Source organism: Hippocampus zosterae, chromosome 7 (assembly GCF_025434085.1).
Source record: "Hippocampus zosterae strain Florida chromosome 7, ASM2543408v3, whole genome shotgun sequence".
Taxonomy (NCBI): Eukaryota; Metazoa; Chordata; class Actinopteri; order Syngnathiformes; family Syngnathidae; genus Hippocampus; species Hippocampus zosterae.
In genome coordinates this window covers 4557921-4576131 of record NC_067457.1, presented here as the reverse complement: position 1 = coordinate 4576131, position 18211 = coordinate 4557921, and the positions used below count along the sequence as shown (strand labels likewise).

Sequence of the window (18211 nt, the reverse complement as noted above, 5' to 3'; positions counted from 1 at the left end):
GCATCTTATTCATTTTTTCTTCAGAGCAAAAACGGCCTCAAAGATTTAACTGTCTTCTTGGAGGAATTCAGAGTTTGAAGACAAAAAAACAAGCACTGTGAAATAATTTGTAAAAATGATGATCTATTATCTTCCATTTTGTCTGTAAATGTATCTAATTCAAGAATAAAACACATAGGTGGACTTAGAAAATCAAAAACTATCCCCACAATGGCAGAGTTTACTAAACATATTTTCTAAAACAGTGGCATCACGACTGCGGTTGTTGCCATTCGATGGCGGAGAGTAGACGATTTTACCTCAAATGACCACTAGACGGCGACAGACTACAGATTTCCCATTGGAAAAGTTTTTCATTGAAAAAAAAAAAGAAAAGAATAGTTTTACTGGTGGCTATGACACAAAAATAATGTTTACGCTTGAAGTTACATACTAACCTGGAAACAACATGAGTTTCGAAATAAGCGAAGTGATAAAAATCAACTTAAGGGGGAAAAAACTGAGCGTTTGACCCATTTGCACGTTTGTGCAGCCAGGGGAGTCAACACCCAAGACCAAAGTCAAAGGCAGATCACAAGCACACGCATAATCACAGAAAAAAAAAACTAAATCTTTCTCTCATGCGCGCACACACACACACTCACACAAACCTTAGCCAGAGTAAAAAAAAGACAGGAATGAGGAGAAATGACAAAACCTGCTTCCTGGGCTAGGCTGTACATTTTCCAAATATTTTCCAAGTGGAGTCAAGGAACTCAAATGATTTGTCTGTGACATCTTTCACACTTGCAAGCAACCTCCCAACTGAGGCTTAAAGATCTTTTCATTTTAGTTTTTTAAAAATTATTTTTAATCAAAACAATCTAAACAACTATACATTTTTATAAAGCTACATGAAAAATCGTTCAAACTATTTTCACCATGTTTTATTGTACTCTTTATATTAGTAGTACTGCGTTGTATTTTAATGTTTCACCAAAGTCGGGGAAAGAAAATGCGACGAGAACATTCATCCTTTCAAAGGCATCTTTTTATTTGATAATATGGAATACTTCGGTCCTTTTTTTTTTTAACCGGATGTACACAAAGCATCTGACACATGCATGGTGGTCTATTATTATCATCAACACCATCATCATCATTATTCACGCAAGAAAAAAGAAAAAAAAAGAAAGGAATATTCTCTCTTCACTCTCACGGTGCTCCAGCGCAAGAGGACCTCGCCTCGACGGCTAAACACTTTTTTTTAAGACAATGAATGGAAAAACAGTCTAAAACACACAAAACAGATTTGAGTTTAAATTATGCCTCTAATACTCCTTTTCCATACAATCACTTGCCAATTTATCGGGTTCACTTTGAAGAAAACCAACAAAGCATTCCTCATTTTGAGGGGGAACGCTTTACCATTTAGCGAAACGCAGTGGCTATTTGGGGAAATTATGAACACTTCCAAATTCTAAATCGGTCAGAACAAAATATTCAGGAAAGAGAATAAAAAGACAGGAAAAGCCAACTAGAGCATCTGAACTTTATTAGCGGCACTGGAAATAGCGGGAGGTGTGTGCTGACTCCTATTTCAAATAAGTTGGAATGTAAATTGATTTTTTAAAATTATTTATCTTGGTGTCAATTTATAACAACAAAAAAATTATATTTGAACAGGGGTGTGTAAATTTTTTTTTAGATCTGTTGCAATGTGCAATTACTAAAAATGGGTGTTCAAATACATTTAAAATGGTTCCGATCCACCTCGTTTTGTTGGTTTTTATCTCATGGTGCAGTACCTTTTAAAGTGGAAAGCGCCTGTACGCAATTTTGTTGTTTCTTTTTTTTCTAAGCTAATTTCTTTGCGTATAAAGCAGCGCTGTAAACGTGCGATCTAAAAGGCGGTGAGAAAGCTTTGGCGAGTAACTTGGTGGGCGAAAAGACAAGCAATGCCACACTGGGCCCTCCATACATTGGCAAACGGTGAAAATGCATGTACAATCAATAAAAAGACACCAACATAAGCCATAAAATAAAAATAAAAAAATGAAAAATATCTTTTTTTGTCACTCAATTCCTTTCACCAAGGACCTGCTGTGGGGAGGCGTGCCATCAACATGAAAACACAACTAATACAAATTGTAACATCAGTGTTCAGGCCTTTCGGTAATGCTTCCTCTCCAAAAAAAAAAGTGCAAATCTAGTTAAACGACACTGTAAATAATTCGTAGAAATAATACTAAATGCTCAAGTCAGGACAAAATGACAGATGCGTAGGTGCTGTACAGCTGCAGGGTGAGACGCGGTTAGAAGGTGACAGGCTAGTAATGCAATTAAGAGTTGATTTGAATTCGCTCCTAAAAATATAACTCTTGTACGGTCATTCTTGCTCCCATTTAACATGAAATTCAGTACAAAAGTTTAAACGAGAGGCTTAAGAAGCTCGGCGACTCCATTGACACGGTTGGATCATTCCACCGAAGAATCAGCCGACATGTCACCGCTCACTGATTCGAGTTGGCGGGACTTGGTTGCATCGATCCGCCAGTCGGAGGATAAAGAAGATGTATCACTTCACAGATTGAGTTGGTGGACTTTGTGACGCTTTTGTATCGCTGGACGAACTCAAGTTAGCAGCTCGGGTGACTCGGCTGCACCGGTTCACTAAGTTGAGTCGGTCCACTGAGATGGTATCCGTTTACTGACTTCAGTTAGCTGACTCAGGGGGGGAACCTTGCGGGCTCAGATGATCAGTAAAATTGATTCGACTTAATCGACTTGGATCATTTTTACACATTTGTCAAAAATAAGCCTCTCATTTGAAGTCGGTTCACCCTACTTGATGGAAAATGGGAGCAAGCAAATGTGTATCTTTCTGGTCGTGTACACACACACACACGTACACAAACACACCATAGACTGGTCCAGTGAGTCGTTTGTCACCAAACGAAAATGCTGAATTGGGTTGTTTTGAAAGAAGACGAGCCTGACGTGGGCGTGTTTCAAAAAGGACACAAAAAATTAAAAAAAATTATTAAAAAAAGGCAACTTGGAATTTTGGCTTTGGATAAAATGGACGATGAGGTCATTGAAGTGAATCATCTTGCACAGTTCGGGGATGGATTGGTTTGGACTGAGAAGAGCTTCAGAGGAAGTGCTCCATTGCTACGAAAGGAAAAAAAAAACTAAACAAAACATTGCGTCCTCCTGACGCCAGCCTCAGGAGGAAAATACATCATCACTTGACCAGTCTCATGCTTCCAATGCGACAACAACAAAGAACCCTCATTTGGTTTAAAATGGACACAGAGGCTACAGATTCTTCTTTTTTTTCCCCTACCTCTTAATCAAAAAGGCCTGATGATGTTTTTTTTTTTTTTTTTTGGTTTTCACGGGGTACGAATCGATACTTTCAGGCCTGAGCGGTGGTACCTCCCCTAGGGATCCTCTGTATCCAGGAACTCTTTCTTGGGCGGGGCCACTCCGCGATACCAAGAGCAGGATCCATCGGCGCGCTTGACGCAGGCGTAGTGGTTGGCCTGGCGACCGTACACCTGCTTCTCGATCATCAGGTCCGTCCACAGGCACTCCTCGGGGGCCGAGATCTCGCAGGGCAGTGAGGGGCAGCGCACGATCTGCAGCAACCCCCCCCCAAAAACGGACATTTGTTTTCTTCATAGGACGCAGGTCAGCGTCGCAAAGGACGAGAAAGCGTGGCCACTTTTGGCGAAATGGGACCAACTCCAAAAGTTCCAGAGCACGTCACAAATCCTTGGGGTACACCCAAGATGTGCGTGCTGGAGCTGGCTAAAGTTGTAGCTTTAATTCTTACTTCTTTTTACGCTAAGCTGCTCAAAGCAACTGCATTGGGTGCGAAAAAAACAACATATTTTTACGTTTGGCTCTTACCTTGCACTCGCAGCCCATCTGATAGCGCTGACTGAGACTCTTTTTCTGGGTGTTGCTCAAGAAGTCCCAGGGCATAATGTAATCGCACAGCGTCACGTGCATCTGCCCGCCGGCGTCGGCCTTGCCTGTGAAAAAGACACAGCGGACAAGCAAAACAAAATCAGGGGGGTGGGGAGTTTCGGGGGGGGGGGGGTTCGGGGGGGTTCTGCTTTTGAAACATCTGCAGAGTTTGCAGGATTGTCATCTGCGGAGCGTGCCGCAGCCATCTCTTTTCATAGAAGGACACTCCTTGCAGCTGCAGGGAAGATGAGTCATATCTCCTCCAGGAATATTAGGGCTGAAACTGTCTGAATGCCAATTTTCAGGGGGGGGGGGGTATTCAAGTTCACTATAGAGGTGTATAGAGTTACCATGTGGTCTAATCAATAAGGGACAGGAAAAAAAAAGACAAATTTTTAAAAAAACGTTGCTTACTTCACTGGATATACACACATCTTACTCTTGAAAGGTTTATCAACAATTAATCAGAAATTAATCTCCACTAATGATTAATCCCTGCACACGCAGTATCGATCATTGTGGGATTCCCACCAGGTCGAGTTAAAGGAATACACACCGGAGATCAAGTACTCCTTCTTGCCGCTGGTGTCCAGGGTGACGCCGCACACGGCCGACATGGGCGCGGTGAAGATGGTGTCGATGTCCTGATTGGGTCCCTTGAACATCTACGGCGCAAAAAAAATATATTAAAAAAAACATTTTAAAAAATTAATATTTCAACGTGAAGCTTTGCGGCCAAACGCGCACAAGCCGTCCGATCGGCGAGTACGTACGCACCTTGATCTGTTTGACGTCATACTGAATCCTCTTGATGGGGTTCCCGTAGATGTCGTTGCCGGAGTCCACCTCACGCTCGCCCACCACCTTCGCTCGGATCACTGTGAACGAAAACACGGTTTAAAAAAAATAAAAAGAGTGGAAAAAAACAAGTCGGTTGGAAGAGTGACTTTTCCATGCTGGCGTGCCGGTAAAAATGGACAAAATGAGCATGACATGGAGGGTGGGTGGGGGGGGGGGCTGTTTGAGTTGCATTTGACTGACACTTCCTGTTTCCAGACATGAGGAGCTGAACTGCAGACACCATAGGATGACTAAAAAAGGCATTTCATTCTACTCTATTTAAAGAACCTGAAAGCTGAGGCGAGCGGTGTGTGCGTGCCCGTGTGTGTGTGTGTGTGTGTGTGTGTGTTTGTGTGTGTGAGACGACGTCCAGCTTCAGCTATGCTCACGCCATTAAACTCTCAATGGAAACTGTGAGCAAGAGAGTGAAATGGGGGGGGGGGGATATCCCAAGTGGAGAATACACATTCAGACACACTCTCAAAAGTTTATTTTACACACTTTTTAACATCACGCTCCCTCCACCGTTCCCTCGGGGGGGGGGGGGGTCAGAGGCGCGGTGCTTGAATGAGAAGTCTTTCAAGTGAGGTTTTTAAGCATTTCGTACATGTTGAATAACGCTCAACTTTCTGCGCTCGGAACTGTGGGGCAAACCTCAGCGTTTTCGGTTCCACTCTGCAAACAACACACACACACACACACACACACACACACGAGTGTAGTTGTACCTGGCTGGCGCTGTGGCTTGCATTCCTCTCCGTTTCCCCCCACCGCTCTCGCTTCCTGACCTCATTCCGAGTTGGGATTCTAACGAGCGGAGAATCGGCAGCGGGGCGCGCGAAGCTGACAGGAAGTTGCCGTTAAAACTCACGACGTCGGCAACGCGCGGGACACGAACGAACGCAGTCGGCCAACAGGCAGATGGGCCGACGTGAAAATGACGAACCGCGGAGGATGGAGGAGACCGCCTGAAGAGCTCGGAGGAGAGAAACCATCGAAGATGAGAATCATAGACTCAAATATCGAAATATTGGGGGGGGGGGGGTTGAAATGAACCGTAGAAGATGCAACCTATAAGAAAAGACGAATCAGACTCCAGGAAGAAGACGCAAACCATCAAAGACGGGGAATGCTAGTAGGACGATATGAACCGAAAACGGGAATTGTAGATGAACCCCAGAGTGAAATCCAAATAAAAAACATTTTGGACTCGATAGCTTTTTGCGTTTGATTTCAAGACGCCCCGGGGCCAGCCTGGCCCGGACTTCGGACACCCCCGATCCGCATGATCTCACAGTCACGTCGACAGACGGCATATCAAACGCCGCAAGGTCACGTGTGATCCGCGCTAGGCCCTCCAATCCCAACAGAAAACCACCGAGTGACCCACATTTGGCTTGTTAGCGCTCTCGGGATGCGGCGACATGACTCAGATTTGGAGCAACTTTTCCATGCGCAAACCACTCGGTCCCGCCACCACCGTGACGGGCCTCGTCTTCTCCCGTCCGCCGCCACATGTTGAGCCAATTACATCAGGCTGCGCTAAAGCAAAAGCGTCAGCAGTAATTTCCCCTCACGTCAGCCGTATTCCGTCTGCAGCGCTAATGTGCAACAGCGGCGTGTGAAACAAACACCTTTATTTTGAAATCCCGCCCCCGTTTTGGTCTTCCTGCTAGCTTTGTGTTGCCTTATTTGTCACATTTTGAGATGTTAGGATCAGTAAAAATCATGTTAGAATGTCATTTAAGGTAAAGTTTAACATTTTAGCATCATGTTGAAAAGTCCAATTTTGGCATCATTTTAGCATCGCGTTGAAAGTCATGTTTTAGCATGTTAGCATCATGTTAGCATGACAGTAAAAGGCATATTTTTGCATGTAAGCATTATACGAGCGTGTTTTTTTTCTCCCCCCTTGTGGTTTCTTTCTGACTTTCGGGTTGAGTGAACGCTGGCGCATTTTGGCTGCCGCTGCTCAACCTGTATTGTGTTTTTTTTGTTATTGTAAAGTGTCCTTGGGTGTCTTTAAAGGCGCTTATAAATAAAATGTATTATTATTATTATTATAAAGTGTAAAAATGAACCAGTTTCGTATTCTTGCCCGAGTCCTGACAGTTCGTTTCTGCGACTCGCTGCCACTTCTCCCCGTCCTTTCTCCGCCATGTGAGGCGGCGGCGCCACCTTGTCAACGTCCCAGAAATCACGCCGAGCGACAAGCAGCTCGCGTAACCTTGACAGAAACTCTGCCGCACTAATGAGCAGGTTAAAATGGTTCTGTCACCGTCGTTTGCACGACCGCCACGGCTTAGCAGCATCGACGGGTATGAAAACCGCCGGTCACACATGGCGGTTATTTACAGTACGGAAGCCATTTCAACTCCACAAACACCCAGCGTCCGACCGCATCGTTGTTTGCAGGAAGCTCGCGGAGACGCGCGGCCTCAAAACAACCAGCCTTTTCTATGACCGTGCTGCTGTGTCACGTGCAAACCCCAAACCACATTTGAAACTTCCTGTAATGGTTTATTGACTGACGAAAGACCTTAAAAAAAATTGGTTCACGAAACACAGACGTCCTGTTTCTCAAGGCAAGTAATCAAAGATTTGTTTTTCAAAATTTTTATTCTTTCTGCGGAGGCTAATGCTAAGGTTGAATGATATTGATAAAGTTATTCTTCCCCATCAAAGGCAGTTTGAGTGAAACCACTAAAACATTCCCACTCGTCTGACGAAATGACCCACCGAGTCAGTAAAAAGACAAAAAACGATAACAAACAACAACGAAAGGGAAGTGCAACATCCCCCCCCCATTGCTTTTTCTCTCTCGCTTGAAAACAAACCCTAGATGTCATCCCAGCTGCAGCGATCCGCCACTTCTCCCCGTCCCTTTTTTGAGGGAGTTGGGGGGGGGGGGGCGTTTTAAAGCACGCGCCTATATTGTGAAGCATTCCTTTAATTCCGAAACTTGACCCACCCCTCCTGACAAAAAAAAAAAGGAGTGGAAATGAAGTAAAAAGACAGACTGGGTCAAGAGGAAAATTTGCAGTGTGGTTGAGATTCGATTTCTTCTCAAACGCACCCCCCACCCGCCCTTATGCGAGACCGACCCTTTCCAAACTGCTTCTCTCCTTTCCCTCCGCGGTGCCACGTTGCCCCAGCCAAGGCGCGTCGGCATCTCGAAGGCCTCATAAAAGTTTCGCTCCCAGATTGTGCGTTTGACTTGCACATGGACAACGAAAACAGGGGGGGGGGGGAATAAATCAAGCGAGTATTTTTAATTGCGGTTTAATTTGTTGCTTCCATTTGTGATCCAAAACATGGGAAGAGGACCTTGAAAAGAATCCGATATTAAATCTGCAAAAACCGACAGATGTGGGTCAGTGCCCCACTTGGCCCCACGATACAAGAAAAATGCAAAAAAATAAAAAGGCATCTAACAGCAATAATTCATGCTTTAATGCTGATTATTTCGATCCCAGTCAGTTTGACGTTTTCACCTTTTGATACTCAAATTTGAAAATACTGACAACTTATCCATCCATCCATTTTCTTTTTACGTCTTTTCCAGTTCCGGGCTCGCGGGAAGATGATCCCTTTTCCTAGGCGAGTTCAGGCGAAAGGGGGGACCACACCCTGGAATGGTCACCAGCCAATCACGAGGCATACGGGAACTGAACCCATCATATTATTCATTCATTCATATTCACAAAGAACAGCCCGCTCATTTACGACGTTTCCTTGGCAAACTTGGGGCGGAGGTCATTTTGGGACAAGCAAACACATTTATGGATATTTTTTGATGTCACAACCGAATCAGCACTTTGTATGTAACGTACAGGCCAGCAAGACACGGAAGATCGGCATGCTAAGCTAGATTTAAAAAGACTTTGGCCGCCAAATCCATCAAAGTATTAAGCAAGGGTCGACAATACTTCTTTTTAAAATTGGGTATTGTACTTTCAGGGTGTACTGTGTAAACATGTATTGCATAGATGGCAACACAGTAGAACAGAACCTGCAATCCTCCGTCATACGGGCTAACATGATGCAACGACATCCTCCTGCCAGTCCACAAAGAGGAACTTGTACATTTCACCATCGTTATATATTTTTCACAATTTCAAACACCAAAAAGGCTGACGGTTAAGCCATCAGAGCTTAAATTTACAATTGCCAAGTTAGGATCCATGAAAGGTACAATGCACCCCAAACCTACCTCACTTCAGATATTCAGTGAAAACACTTGCAGAATTTATTTGGGGGGAAGTGGGGGGTTGTTCTATAGCTCCCGTAATTGCAACAGGATGGCACCAAAGCCTCATCTCAGTAAAAAAAGTAGTAATTGGTGTCAAGAAAGTATGGGGAAGTGATACATCCTGTCTATTCTAAACCCATCTATGTGAGGGAGGAGCCAAGTTTAGCCTGGGTTGTCAACAGATTTTAAGGAGTTATTCTGCATGTTTTTCTTTAAACAAATCAAATCATCGGTAATTCTAATTTTAAATTCAACATTGTAAAAGGAGTATGAAATTATGTCTAAATTTTGGGATTATATTTTGTGATATTTTGGGTCAAAATAAGCTATTTTTTTCACGATATTTAGTTTGATGGGGGGGGGGGGGTTCCACATCCCAGTCCCCAGTTTCTTAATTTAATATGATGCTCTAAAAGTGACGTTTTAATGTACATCAAACACATTTTGAAAGGTTATTTTTGAACATGAATCATTCTTAAATTAGTCGGTCATGACTTGGTGAGATGGTTATGCAGTATAAATAAATACAATATAAAAAAATTTGGGGGTTTTGAGGCAAGCTACGTTTGCAAGAAATCTTGCTGAAATGTGACTTTTTTTCTTGCTCGGTTGAGTCCAGTTTTTCTGGGGATCTGTGGTGGTCTGGAAGGGAGTATTGCGAAAGGGTGCTGGCTGTACGCACACAGAAATCAGTATGCAAAGCGAGTCGTGGCCTTGAGCAGCACATCACCACAACAACGCTAAACAGATGAATGATTTGGATGCGAGTCGCACGGCGTGTGGAGCAGACGACAACAACAACAACACAAGCGTGTCGGGGCATGTGTGGGCGGCGTACTCACCCACGTCGGCGTTGCAGAATGCCTGTTGCGGGTGTACCGGGGCGCAGCTGCACGCCTGGGCGAGCTCCTCCGCCCGCCACACGAGCAGGAACGCCAGCGTGCACAGGACCCCGTTCAGGCTCAGCGGCATTGTTGACGCAGAAACGGCGACGCGAGTTTTCTCTTTTTTTTCAGTGTTGGCAGTGCAGATGCCAACGAGAAGCGACTCACGTTTTTTCCTAATATAAGTAGCACCGATTTTTTTTTGTTTGTTTTTCAAGGAGCGAGTCACGACGTCAACATGAAGAGCGTTTGACGTAAGTCGCGAAGATGAAGTCGGATTTTGTGTCTCATTCGAGGTTGAGCGCGCTCCGAAGTGTCGTTCAAAGACCCTTGTTTTCGTCTGGTGCTCGGGTCTTTTATAGAATCTGCTCGCTGGCCACGCCCCCTCAAGGGTACGGCAAGCGGGAAGAACCGAAAAGATCCAAATCACGTCAACGCGATTTGGGGGAATAATACTGGACTAAACAACTGGAATATGTGGTAGCAAAAGTGCGCACACCCACATGTAATGGGCTGTATTAACAATTACGCACACACAGTCTAATTTACGTTAATTGGTAGTCATTGCACGCATAAGACACACAGTCACCCTCAGTCTATGGAGAGTTTAGTCAGAAATGAACCTGGCATGCCCAATTGTTGAACCAGAAGCCAGACTAAGCCAAATAAAAAAAAAAACACGCGTGCACCGGCACGGCAAAGTATATCAAATATCGCAGGTGCTTTAATCCACGGCAAACTAAGGATTGTGGTATCATTTCTTTGAAACAGCTTCAATTGAATCATGCATATCAGAGTCAGTTATGTCCTCCATTTTGCATAGCACTCCGATATTTCTGAAAGCAGCGGTGTCCTTTGGCCATCTTGAACCCTGTACAGAAGTCCATTTGTGTTTTGGGAACACCCAGGGAGCCTTGTTGCTGTCGAGACCTTGTCCAAGGCAAGTACCGGTAAACGTTAAGACAAAAAAAGAAGAGCCAGGAATTTTTTTGTTCAATTCCCACCTCGCAAAGCCAGAAAAAGAAAATTCCTGAGAAGAAATTATTTGGTTTGTAATGTCAGAGAAACGGAAATCAACACAGCAGATTTAAAAAAGCACTCGTCGAGACATCCCCACATACACGGCGTAAGTTCCTGAAAATAAGCACCTCTTGAACCATGTGAGTAACCATTGAGGAAAGGAGTAGTGTGAGTGTGCAAGTGAGTCCCGCGGGCGGAGTTCTCAGAGGCCTTTATTGAAGTAGACGCGCTGCACGCCGTCGCCGTACTTGGACGTGATGGCGTCGCGGAGTTCGGGCTCCAGCTTTGACACTGCAATGGAGCTGCGACACAAAGATGAAGACGACGGACGCGGTCAGAGGTCGGCAACCGATCAACAATATATGATTATTTCCACTACGACAGAGCACGTAAGTGGATTTTTTTTTTTTAATGGGCGCTCACCGACAAATATCAACTACTTGGGGAATATTAACCCTTTCATGCGTACTGTAGCCTAATAACGTGATAAGCTGTCCCCTGAAAGGGTTAAGAACTGAAAAGTACCTTATATAGAAAAAATAATCAGATTTGAGTTACCATCTTTGGGGGAACAGGGAGCAAGCTGCCGGCACCATGAAGGTCAAACTGTTCAGAGACAAGCGCAACAAAAGCGAGTCGATCCCACCATGAGAATTGTATGACAAAAACTCCCCCCCCCCCCTTTTCCTCCGGCCAGATGTTCTACTTACAAGACGCCCACCATCATCACTTGAATGGGCCCGTGGAGGTATGTGATTCTCTGCAAAAGAGACGAAAAGAAGTCATCATGGGGTCCATGCTCGGTCAAGAATTGAGGGGGGCGGGGCCGGTGGGGGCGAACCTGCATGAATTTGTATTTTTCTAGCCGTTGCATGATGATCGGGAGGATGACTGTGAAGGAGAGCGCAAATGAGGGGGAGGGAGACGCCAAAATAAAGAGCTGCTTTAAGACTGGGTTGTTGTTGTTGTTTTTTTTATATATACGTACTCATTCCCGGCGCGGCCATGGTGATCCTGGAGATGACGACTTGCGTGATGCCTTTCACCGCCGCTTTCTGGACAGGGAAAAAAAAAATGAATGGGATGTGAAGCGAATGTATTCCCTATTCGTACAAATAGCTCACCTGCGAGTGGCCCAGCTTGTTGCCGTTTTCATCGCTGACGGCGATGCCGTTCAAGATTTCCCTGAAGACACATTTTAGACACATTTTCAAACTGAAGAAAAATAGAAGCCTATAAATTGGTATCTCCATTTGTAACTCATTGGACGAATAATCGTGTGTCTTGAGGGACTCACTGTTGCCTCATCATGGGGATGTTGACACAGTTGGCCGCCGCCACGGCCGCGAAAGGGACCCATCGCGCCACCAGCGGAGGGGCTCTCTGCCGGGGGGCAGCGGGGAGGAGAGTGTGATGTGGAGGCATGGGCAGAAAGACTTCATATCCAAGAGCAGCAACCGTACCTTCGTGTAGAGGTTGAGTCCCACCGCCGTGGCTAAAGCCGTGCTGGTAGCGGTGGCGTAGGCGACGCCGATCTGCCTGAGACGCGCAAAAGGTGATGTCATTTGAAGGGCGGACCCGAAGAAGGCTTTGAAGGTCTTACTTGGGGGTGATGGGCGAGGCGGCGTTGCGGTTGGTGTAGTTGACTAGCGCGTTGAAGGACTGATTAACCCACTGCCAGAAGACCACCGCGGGCACAGTCCTGAAAAGACGCAGGCCGGCCGCACACTTTTTGAGTCATGAGTCGGAGCGCTGCAGGCGAACACGTCCGCGGTAACCTTTGCACAAGTGCACCTGTAGAACTGCAGCATGCAGCCGGTGATGGCCATGCCGCCGGGGACCTGGAAGGACATGCGGCCGATGATGTTCATGCGGTCACCCGAGTCGGGGTGGAAGGCCGAGTCGTACAGCTTCTTAGCGTAATGGAGTTGCTCCTCAGTGGTGCCCGGTGGGACCGAACCCGCCCTGGAACGAAGAACATGCAATTGAATGTGTCGTCATGTCATGTAGAAATACTGTACAAACGTTTGATTTAAGGGTGAGGGTGGGGGGGGGGGGGGGCACACGTTGTATTTCGCCAAGGCCTTCCTACCTGCAGCTCTCCACCAAAGCTTTGGCCTCGTCCAGGCGCGAGTCGGGCAGAAGCGCCGTCCGCCAATCGGTGATGTTGAAGAAGTGCTTGAGGCGCCCCATGAAGGTGGTCTGGTCCCATCGCGGGGCGTCGATGTCGAACGTGGGGCTCAGTGCCATGGCGGAGGATTCCCGAGTTGCAGGGGAGGGCTGACGTTTGTCCTCCGAAAAGGTTCGGATGAAGACCTGAGCAAGGGAGCGCAATTACATTTCAGCCAATAGGGGATGCGGAGATGAATACAATACAATACAATACATGCTGAATTATATAGCGCTTTCACAACAGCGGCAGCTGTAACAAAGCGCTTTACTAAACAGTTAACATAAACTAAAATAATAAACTCAACACATAAATGTGCCCTTTGCCATCAGTAGTTAACCCAAATCCCGAAACAAGTCCCCCGCTAGAAATAATTGACAGGCACCCAGTGAATAGTTTCTCAGGTTGTGTCACTGCAGCAGCGTTCCAATAACCGACCAGAACCGGGAGAAGCTAGATTCCAAACAAAACAAAACCTCGTAATTATTCACAGGAGGAGTTAGTTATTCACAGATGTTGGTAAATTGTTGCTTTTAAAGAGACTTTGCTCAACCCCCAGCCTGGCTTGATCTAGATGGCTCTGGGTCTGTTTACTTTAAAATGTGGACGTGCAAAAGTCAAAAGTCAACATTTTTCAGAACACTTTCTAAGCTTTACCAGCAACTGATAGGCTCCTGAAGGACATTAACATGCATGGAAGTAGGTCATTCGAAAAAAAGACGTGGTTTTAAAAAAATTAAGTTTTTCTTTTTTGTAACGTTCAAGTTTCCAGATGTTTCGCTCCTCACATGCCTGCTGGGTTAGTAAACAAACGCAACCATCGCGACGCTAAACGACTGCAGCAACTTCAGACAGCATTTCAATCCCGATTAATACATTATCGTACACTTAAACAATTAGTACACTTCGCAATTAAAAAAAAGCAGCCCTGTGCAACTGGTGCTTGACAAACTGGATCTACATGTTGTAGCGTATCTGCATGTGGTCCACGCCGTCCCGAGAGGGTCTAGATATTTAAAATGAATTTAATTGCATTAAAACATAACCGATTATGTGATTTAATTGCATTTCGGAGTTTGGAGGAAGTTGGGTTGGGAGGTTATGTTAGAAAGAGGAGAGAAAACATATGTCCTATAGAGTGATGCGACTTGCTGGCGCTCTTCACGCGGCGACGAAGGAAACCAAACATAAAAAAACACATTTTTGTGCTTGTGAATGCACGTAAAGATGCAAAACTCACCTCTGTGATCCGCCGGTTGTGAGCAAAAGGGTGACAGGTTCGGTCAAGAAAATGTTGCACGTGGCAAGCTCTCCGCCAATGGCGAGGCGGGGCAGCTCCCAACGACACGATAACCCGCCGGGTCCCAAAGCCCGTAAAATGTGTACGACCCAAATACTCCTCAGTAAAAATGTATTCGTATTCCAAAATATTGAGTCACAAAATATTACGAAAATGTATTGGAATAAATAAACTCTGACAGACTGGATTGTGCGCTGCAGACAGTTACATTTCCATAAGTATCTAAATTCTACGGCGACTTGAAGCAACGAGACGCGAGTGCGAGTGAGGCTTGTGATTGGTGGAAAACCCGGAAGCGAGCAAATGTGGAACGAATTAGTACCCAAGTGCGGTTTCAATAGTTGTTTTCGTAGGTTACGAGACCCGCAATGACCTTTCGAACAATCGAAATGAACCTTCTACAAACCAGCCGTACCCCAATGTCTTGTTATAAACGCTACTGTGTGTTTTTTTGCAAGATAAGATACATTTAGACAGGACATTGTGGGTGCGTGCGTGCGCTTACTTGGCCGTTGTCAGGAAAATTCGGCTCATTCACGCCATCTGTGGCGTGGCATGGAATAGCAGCCACCAGCGACTGGAGTGGGTCCTAAAGCCCGCAAAGTGAAAATAAATCGGTGCTCGAGTTTACTCGAGCTCACTGACTCTTCTTGGTCCAGCTACACTATTCACTCCCGTGTCGTTGTAGAAATAAAACGAAGTAATTTATGGGAGTAAATATAAGTAAAATACGAATCATGTTTGGTGCAAGCAAATTTAGACTCACTGTCGCCACCTGTGGAATAGAGTGAGAACAACTGATTGAATTCTGTCGTGCACTCGTTTATTTCATTGCTAACCATTTTTAGGTAGGGCCTCTTAGTTAATTTAAGCGTGGAGATAATATTGTTAAAGTGCTTTCTAAGCGCTTTTCCGGCTTATTTAGTCACCCAGTAGCGCGCGTGCCTGTGTGAGTGACGTCATAGTCCTTGGTAACCTCCGCGGCGGCGTCTCAACGACACAAGACAACAAGATGGTGAGTGTCCGTAATTTGCTCGGAATGACCGTTAACTGTCTGTAAACTGGTAGAAATGTACTCGTTTGGACACAGTGGTGAGTGCAAAGTTGGTAACGTTGTTCGTCGGGGCAATCCAAACGTGAAAGCCGCCTAGTTGCGTTTGCTTCGGTTGCCAAGAGATTAGCTTCGCAAATTAGCCTAGTTTAGCATCTCCCGTGCTGTCGTTATCCGGGCCCGGCGAAAACACATCAGGACACGATTGCAGATCTTATTTGGATCGCGATCGTTTAGATTGTACACTGAATACATGTTTGCAAGACGCCAGCAGTGTACAGTAGCGTTTTGCCCATCTGCCCCACAATTCTGAGGTTCGGTGTTCGAATCTCGGCTCCGGCCTTCCTGTGGGCAGCATGAAAAATGCAAAAACTACACTTTCTCTGGTATTTCTTGCATACAAATTAAGTCTAATGAAAATATACTATGTCCATTTTAGATGTTGCAGATGAAGAAAAGGTTCATTGCAGGCTCTAAATTGTCCGCAAGCGTCAATGCTGAGATTGTGCACTCATGAAGACTATCTATAGAAAAAGGATGGTCTGATGTTTGGAAGGTGTACAACAATGGTAGCGATCACCACCGTGCTATGACATGTTATTTATAATGTAATTTGTGCGTGTGTGTGTGGGCGCGCGCGCAGGGATTGCTGTCAATCCTGCGCAAACTGAAGAGCACACCGGACCAGGAGGTGAGGATACTGCTGCTGGGGCTGGACAACGGCGGAAAGACCACCCTGCTCAAGCAGCTGGCCTCCGAGGACATCAGCCACATCACTCCCACCCAGGTCAGCACTCACCCGTAACCACCGTGGCGGGAAAATGATCAGATTTCTCAACGCTTGACTAGTACGAGATATCTCTGCAAACCCCCATAAAACAATAATGAGTCACAAATGCTCTCCTCCTCCAGGGCTTCAACATCAAAAGCGTACAGTCGCAAGGCTTTAAGCTCAACGTGTGGGACATCGGCGGCCAGAGGAAGATCAGGCCCTACTGGAGGAACTACTTTGAAAACACTGACGTGCTCGTAAGTTCGTAACGTTATCGACAGGTCGTGGAGCTGCTCCGTCACGGTTCACGCGGTAACTCGTTGTTTCCTGGTTTTCAGATTTACGTCATTGACAGCGCTGACAGGAAGAGATTTGAGGAGACGGGGCAGGTATGGGACACTGTCAAAGGTTATTAGCGACTCGTGTGACATTATTAGCCGTTGAGCAGCATGCTACATGATTTAACATGTTTGGTTTCTGATACAGTATCAACTTGGCAGCCAGTTTGAGAATCCTTGTCATGCCAACTGACTAATTTGTTCTTGCTTTTTATTTTATATATTTTTTTTGGGCGGGGGGGGGGTCATCTTTTCAGGAGCTGGCTGAGCTGCTGGATGAGGAGAAGCTGAGCGGCGTACCCGTGCTGATATTTGCCAACAAGCAGGACCTACTGACGGCAGCGCCGGCATCCGAGATCGCCGAGGGACTCAACCTCCACACCATCCGCGATCGCATCTGGCAAATCCAATCATGCTCCGCCCTCACCGGCGAGGGCATCCAGGTCCGGCATCAATTTTTTTTTGTTTTACTGCGCCAATCACACTAAGCTTTGAGTCCTACTGTTATTTCTTTTTTTTTAATTCGGTTCGTTTCCGATTTGTAAATCTAACCTGCAGGAGGGCATGAACTGGGTGTGCAAGAGCGTCAACTCCAAGAAGAAGTAGCTTGGCTTTTCAGTCATCTTTTCCTCAAGAGGGGAGGGACGTGCGACGACGCCTCCTGAGCCTTAAAACACTCCGGGGTACACTTGTGAATGTACACGCACGCACACTACTAATCCAAAATGGAGGTTTTGACATAACTGCTGGCAGGCAGGAGTGAAGTAGAGTGTATCCCAAACCCACTATAGAATGATTCTGTACATGTTATGTATAAAAAGAAGCGTGCAGAATTAGGAGTTTTTAAATCCACTGTAAATAGCGTGGGACATCGTCCCCCATTGCCCCGCCCCCACAGCGTTGGTATGTTTTATGCACATTACTTTGCTTTTTTTGTAGTCCCCTTAGCACTTCTTGCAACACTTTTTCAGGTTAGATTGCTTTTGATATTCCCGAATGTGATCTGTGCAGAAGTGAAATTACTGTATGTGAATAAAAGAAGAAATAAGGGGAGAAGGGTGTGTTTGTTTTACTTGCGTGAATGGAAGCGGCTTCAAGTGGAGCAGGTGTGCCGGGCAGCTGTCGGTGGCGGCGGAGAGGTCTCTGCGGAGTGCGTGTGTGGGAGACAGCTCGGCTGAACTCAACTGGACAAAAACACTCGAATGGATCATGGGAGAATTTCTCGTGGTGCGCAATCTGGGTCATATACCATGAAAGCAAAGACGGATTCTGCCGTTGCAAAAAGATTATCGGCGGCCTCAAACACAGACATCGGTTTTGACTCATTTAGCAATTTTCATCCACGTTTAATATTTTGTTTTAATTTTCTGACTTGGCTCAGATGACAAAAGTAGCTTGCGCCATTGCATTATTTACATCCATATTTGAAACCGTTTTGGCACTTGAGAACAGAATTGCTCAGCAAATATTTCATCCCATTCTTTGCACTTAGGTCGTTTTTCTGTCACCTAATGATCCAACACAATACCCGCTTTCACCCCCAATTTGACTAACTGCTTCCTCAGATGTACAGTATTACTTATACGTGGGCGACCATATCTTCTTTCCGTTGCGTCGGACAGCTGCA

General features: G+C 45.6%; 3 protein-coding genes across 5 annotated transcripts; 1 reads left to right on the top strand and 2 right to left on the bottom strand.

The window, feature by feature from the left end:
* Positions 1-1012: 1012 nt before the first annotated feature.
* Positions 1013-10283, bottom strand: timp2a (TIMP metallopeptidase inhibitor 2a). Its single transcript, XM_052069773.1, has 5 exons — positions 9892-10283; positions 4735-4835; positions 4514-4622; positions 3898-4022; positions 1013-3623 (listed from the first exon to the last, which is right to left on the bottom strand). Exons 1-5 carry the CDS (start codon positions 10019-10021, stop codon positions 3426-3428), a joined length of 663 nt encoding a protein of 220 aa, XP_051925733.1. The 5' UTR covers positions 10022-10283; the 3' UTR covers positions 1013-3425.
* A 356-nt stretch (positions 10284-10639) lies between these two features.
* Positions 10640-14952, bottom strand: sfxn2 (sideroflexin 2). Of its 3 annotated transcripts, none has more exons than XM_052069762.1 (12): positions 14929-14952; positions 13046-13269; positions 12748-12918; positions 12557-12655; positions 12417-12492; positions 12251-12336; positions 12078-12138; positions 11942-12008; positions 11795-11844; positions 11664-11713; positions 11512-11559; positions 10640-11255 (listed from the first exon to the last, which is right to left on the bottom strand). In XM_052069762.1, the coding sequence occupies exons 2-12, from the start codon at positions 13201-13203 to the stop codon at positions 11156-11158; spliced, it is 966 nt and encodes a 321-aa protein (XP_051925722.1). In that variant the 5' UTR covers positions 13204-13269; positions 14929-14952; the 3' UTR covers positions 10640-11155. The 3 variants fall into 3 exon arrangements, with proteins under 3 accessions (XP_051925722.1, XP_051925723.1, XP_051925721.1); XM_052069763.1 differs by lacking the exon at positions 14929-14952 and adding an exon at positions 14364-14909 and having other exon boundaries at positions 13046-13245; XM_052069761.1 differs by lacking the exon at positions 14929-14952 and adding an exon at positions 14364-14908.
* Positions 14953-15207: 255 nt separating this feature from the next.
* Positions 15208-17632, top strand: arl3b (ADP ribosylation factor like GTPase 3b). The gene is made up of 6 exons (XM_052069783.1): positions 15208-15438; positions 16118-16261; positions 16387-16503; positions 16585-16635; positions 16842-17027; positions 17143-17632. Exons 1-6 carry the CDS (start codon positions 15436-15438, stop codon positions 17188-17190), a joined length of 549 nt encoding a protein of 182 aa, XP_051925743.1. The 5' UTR covers positions 15208-15435; the 3' UTR covers positions 17191-17632.
* Positions 17633-18211: the final 579 nt, after the last annotated feature.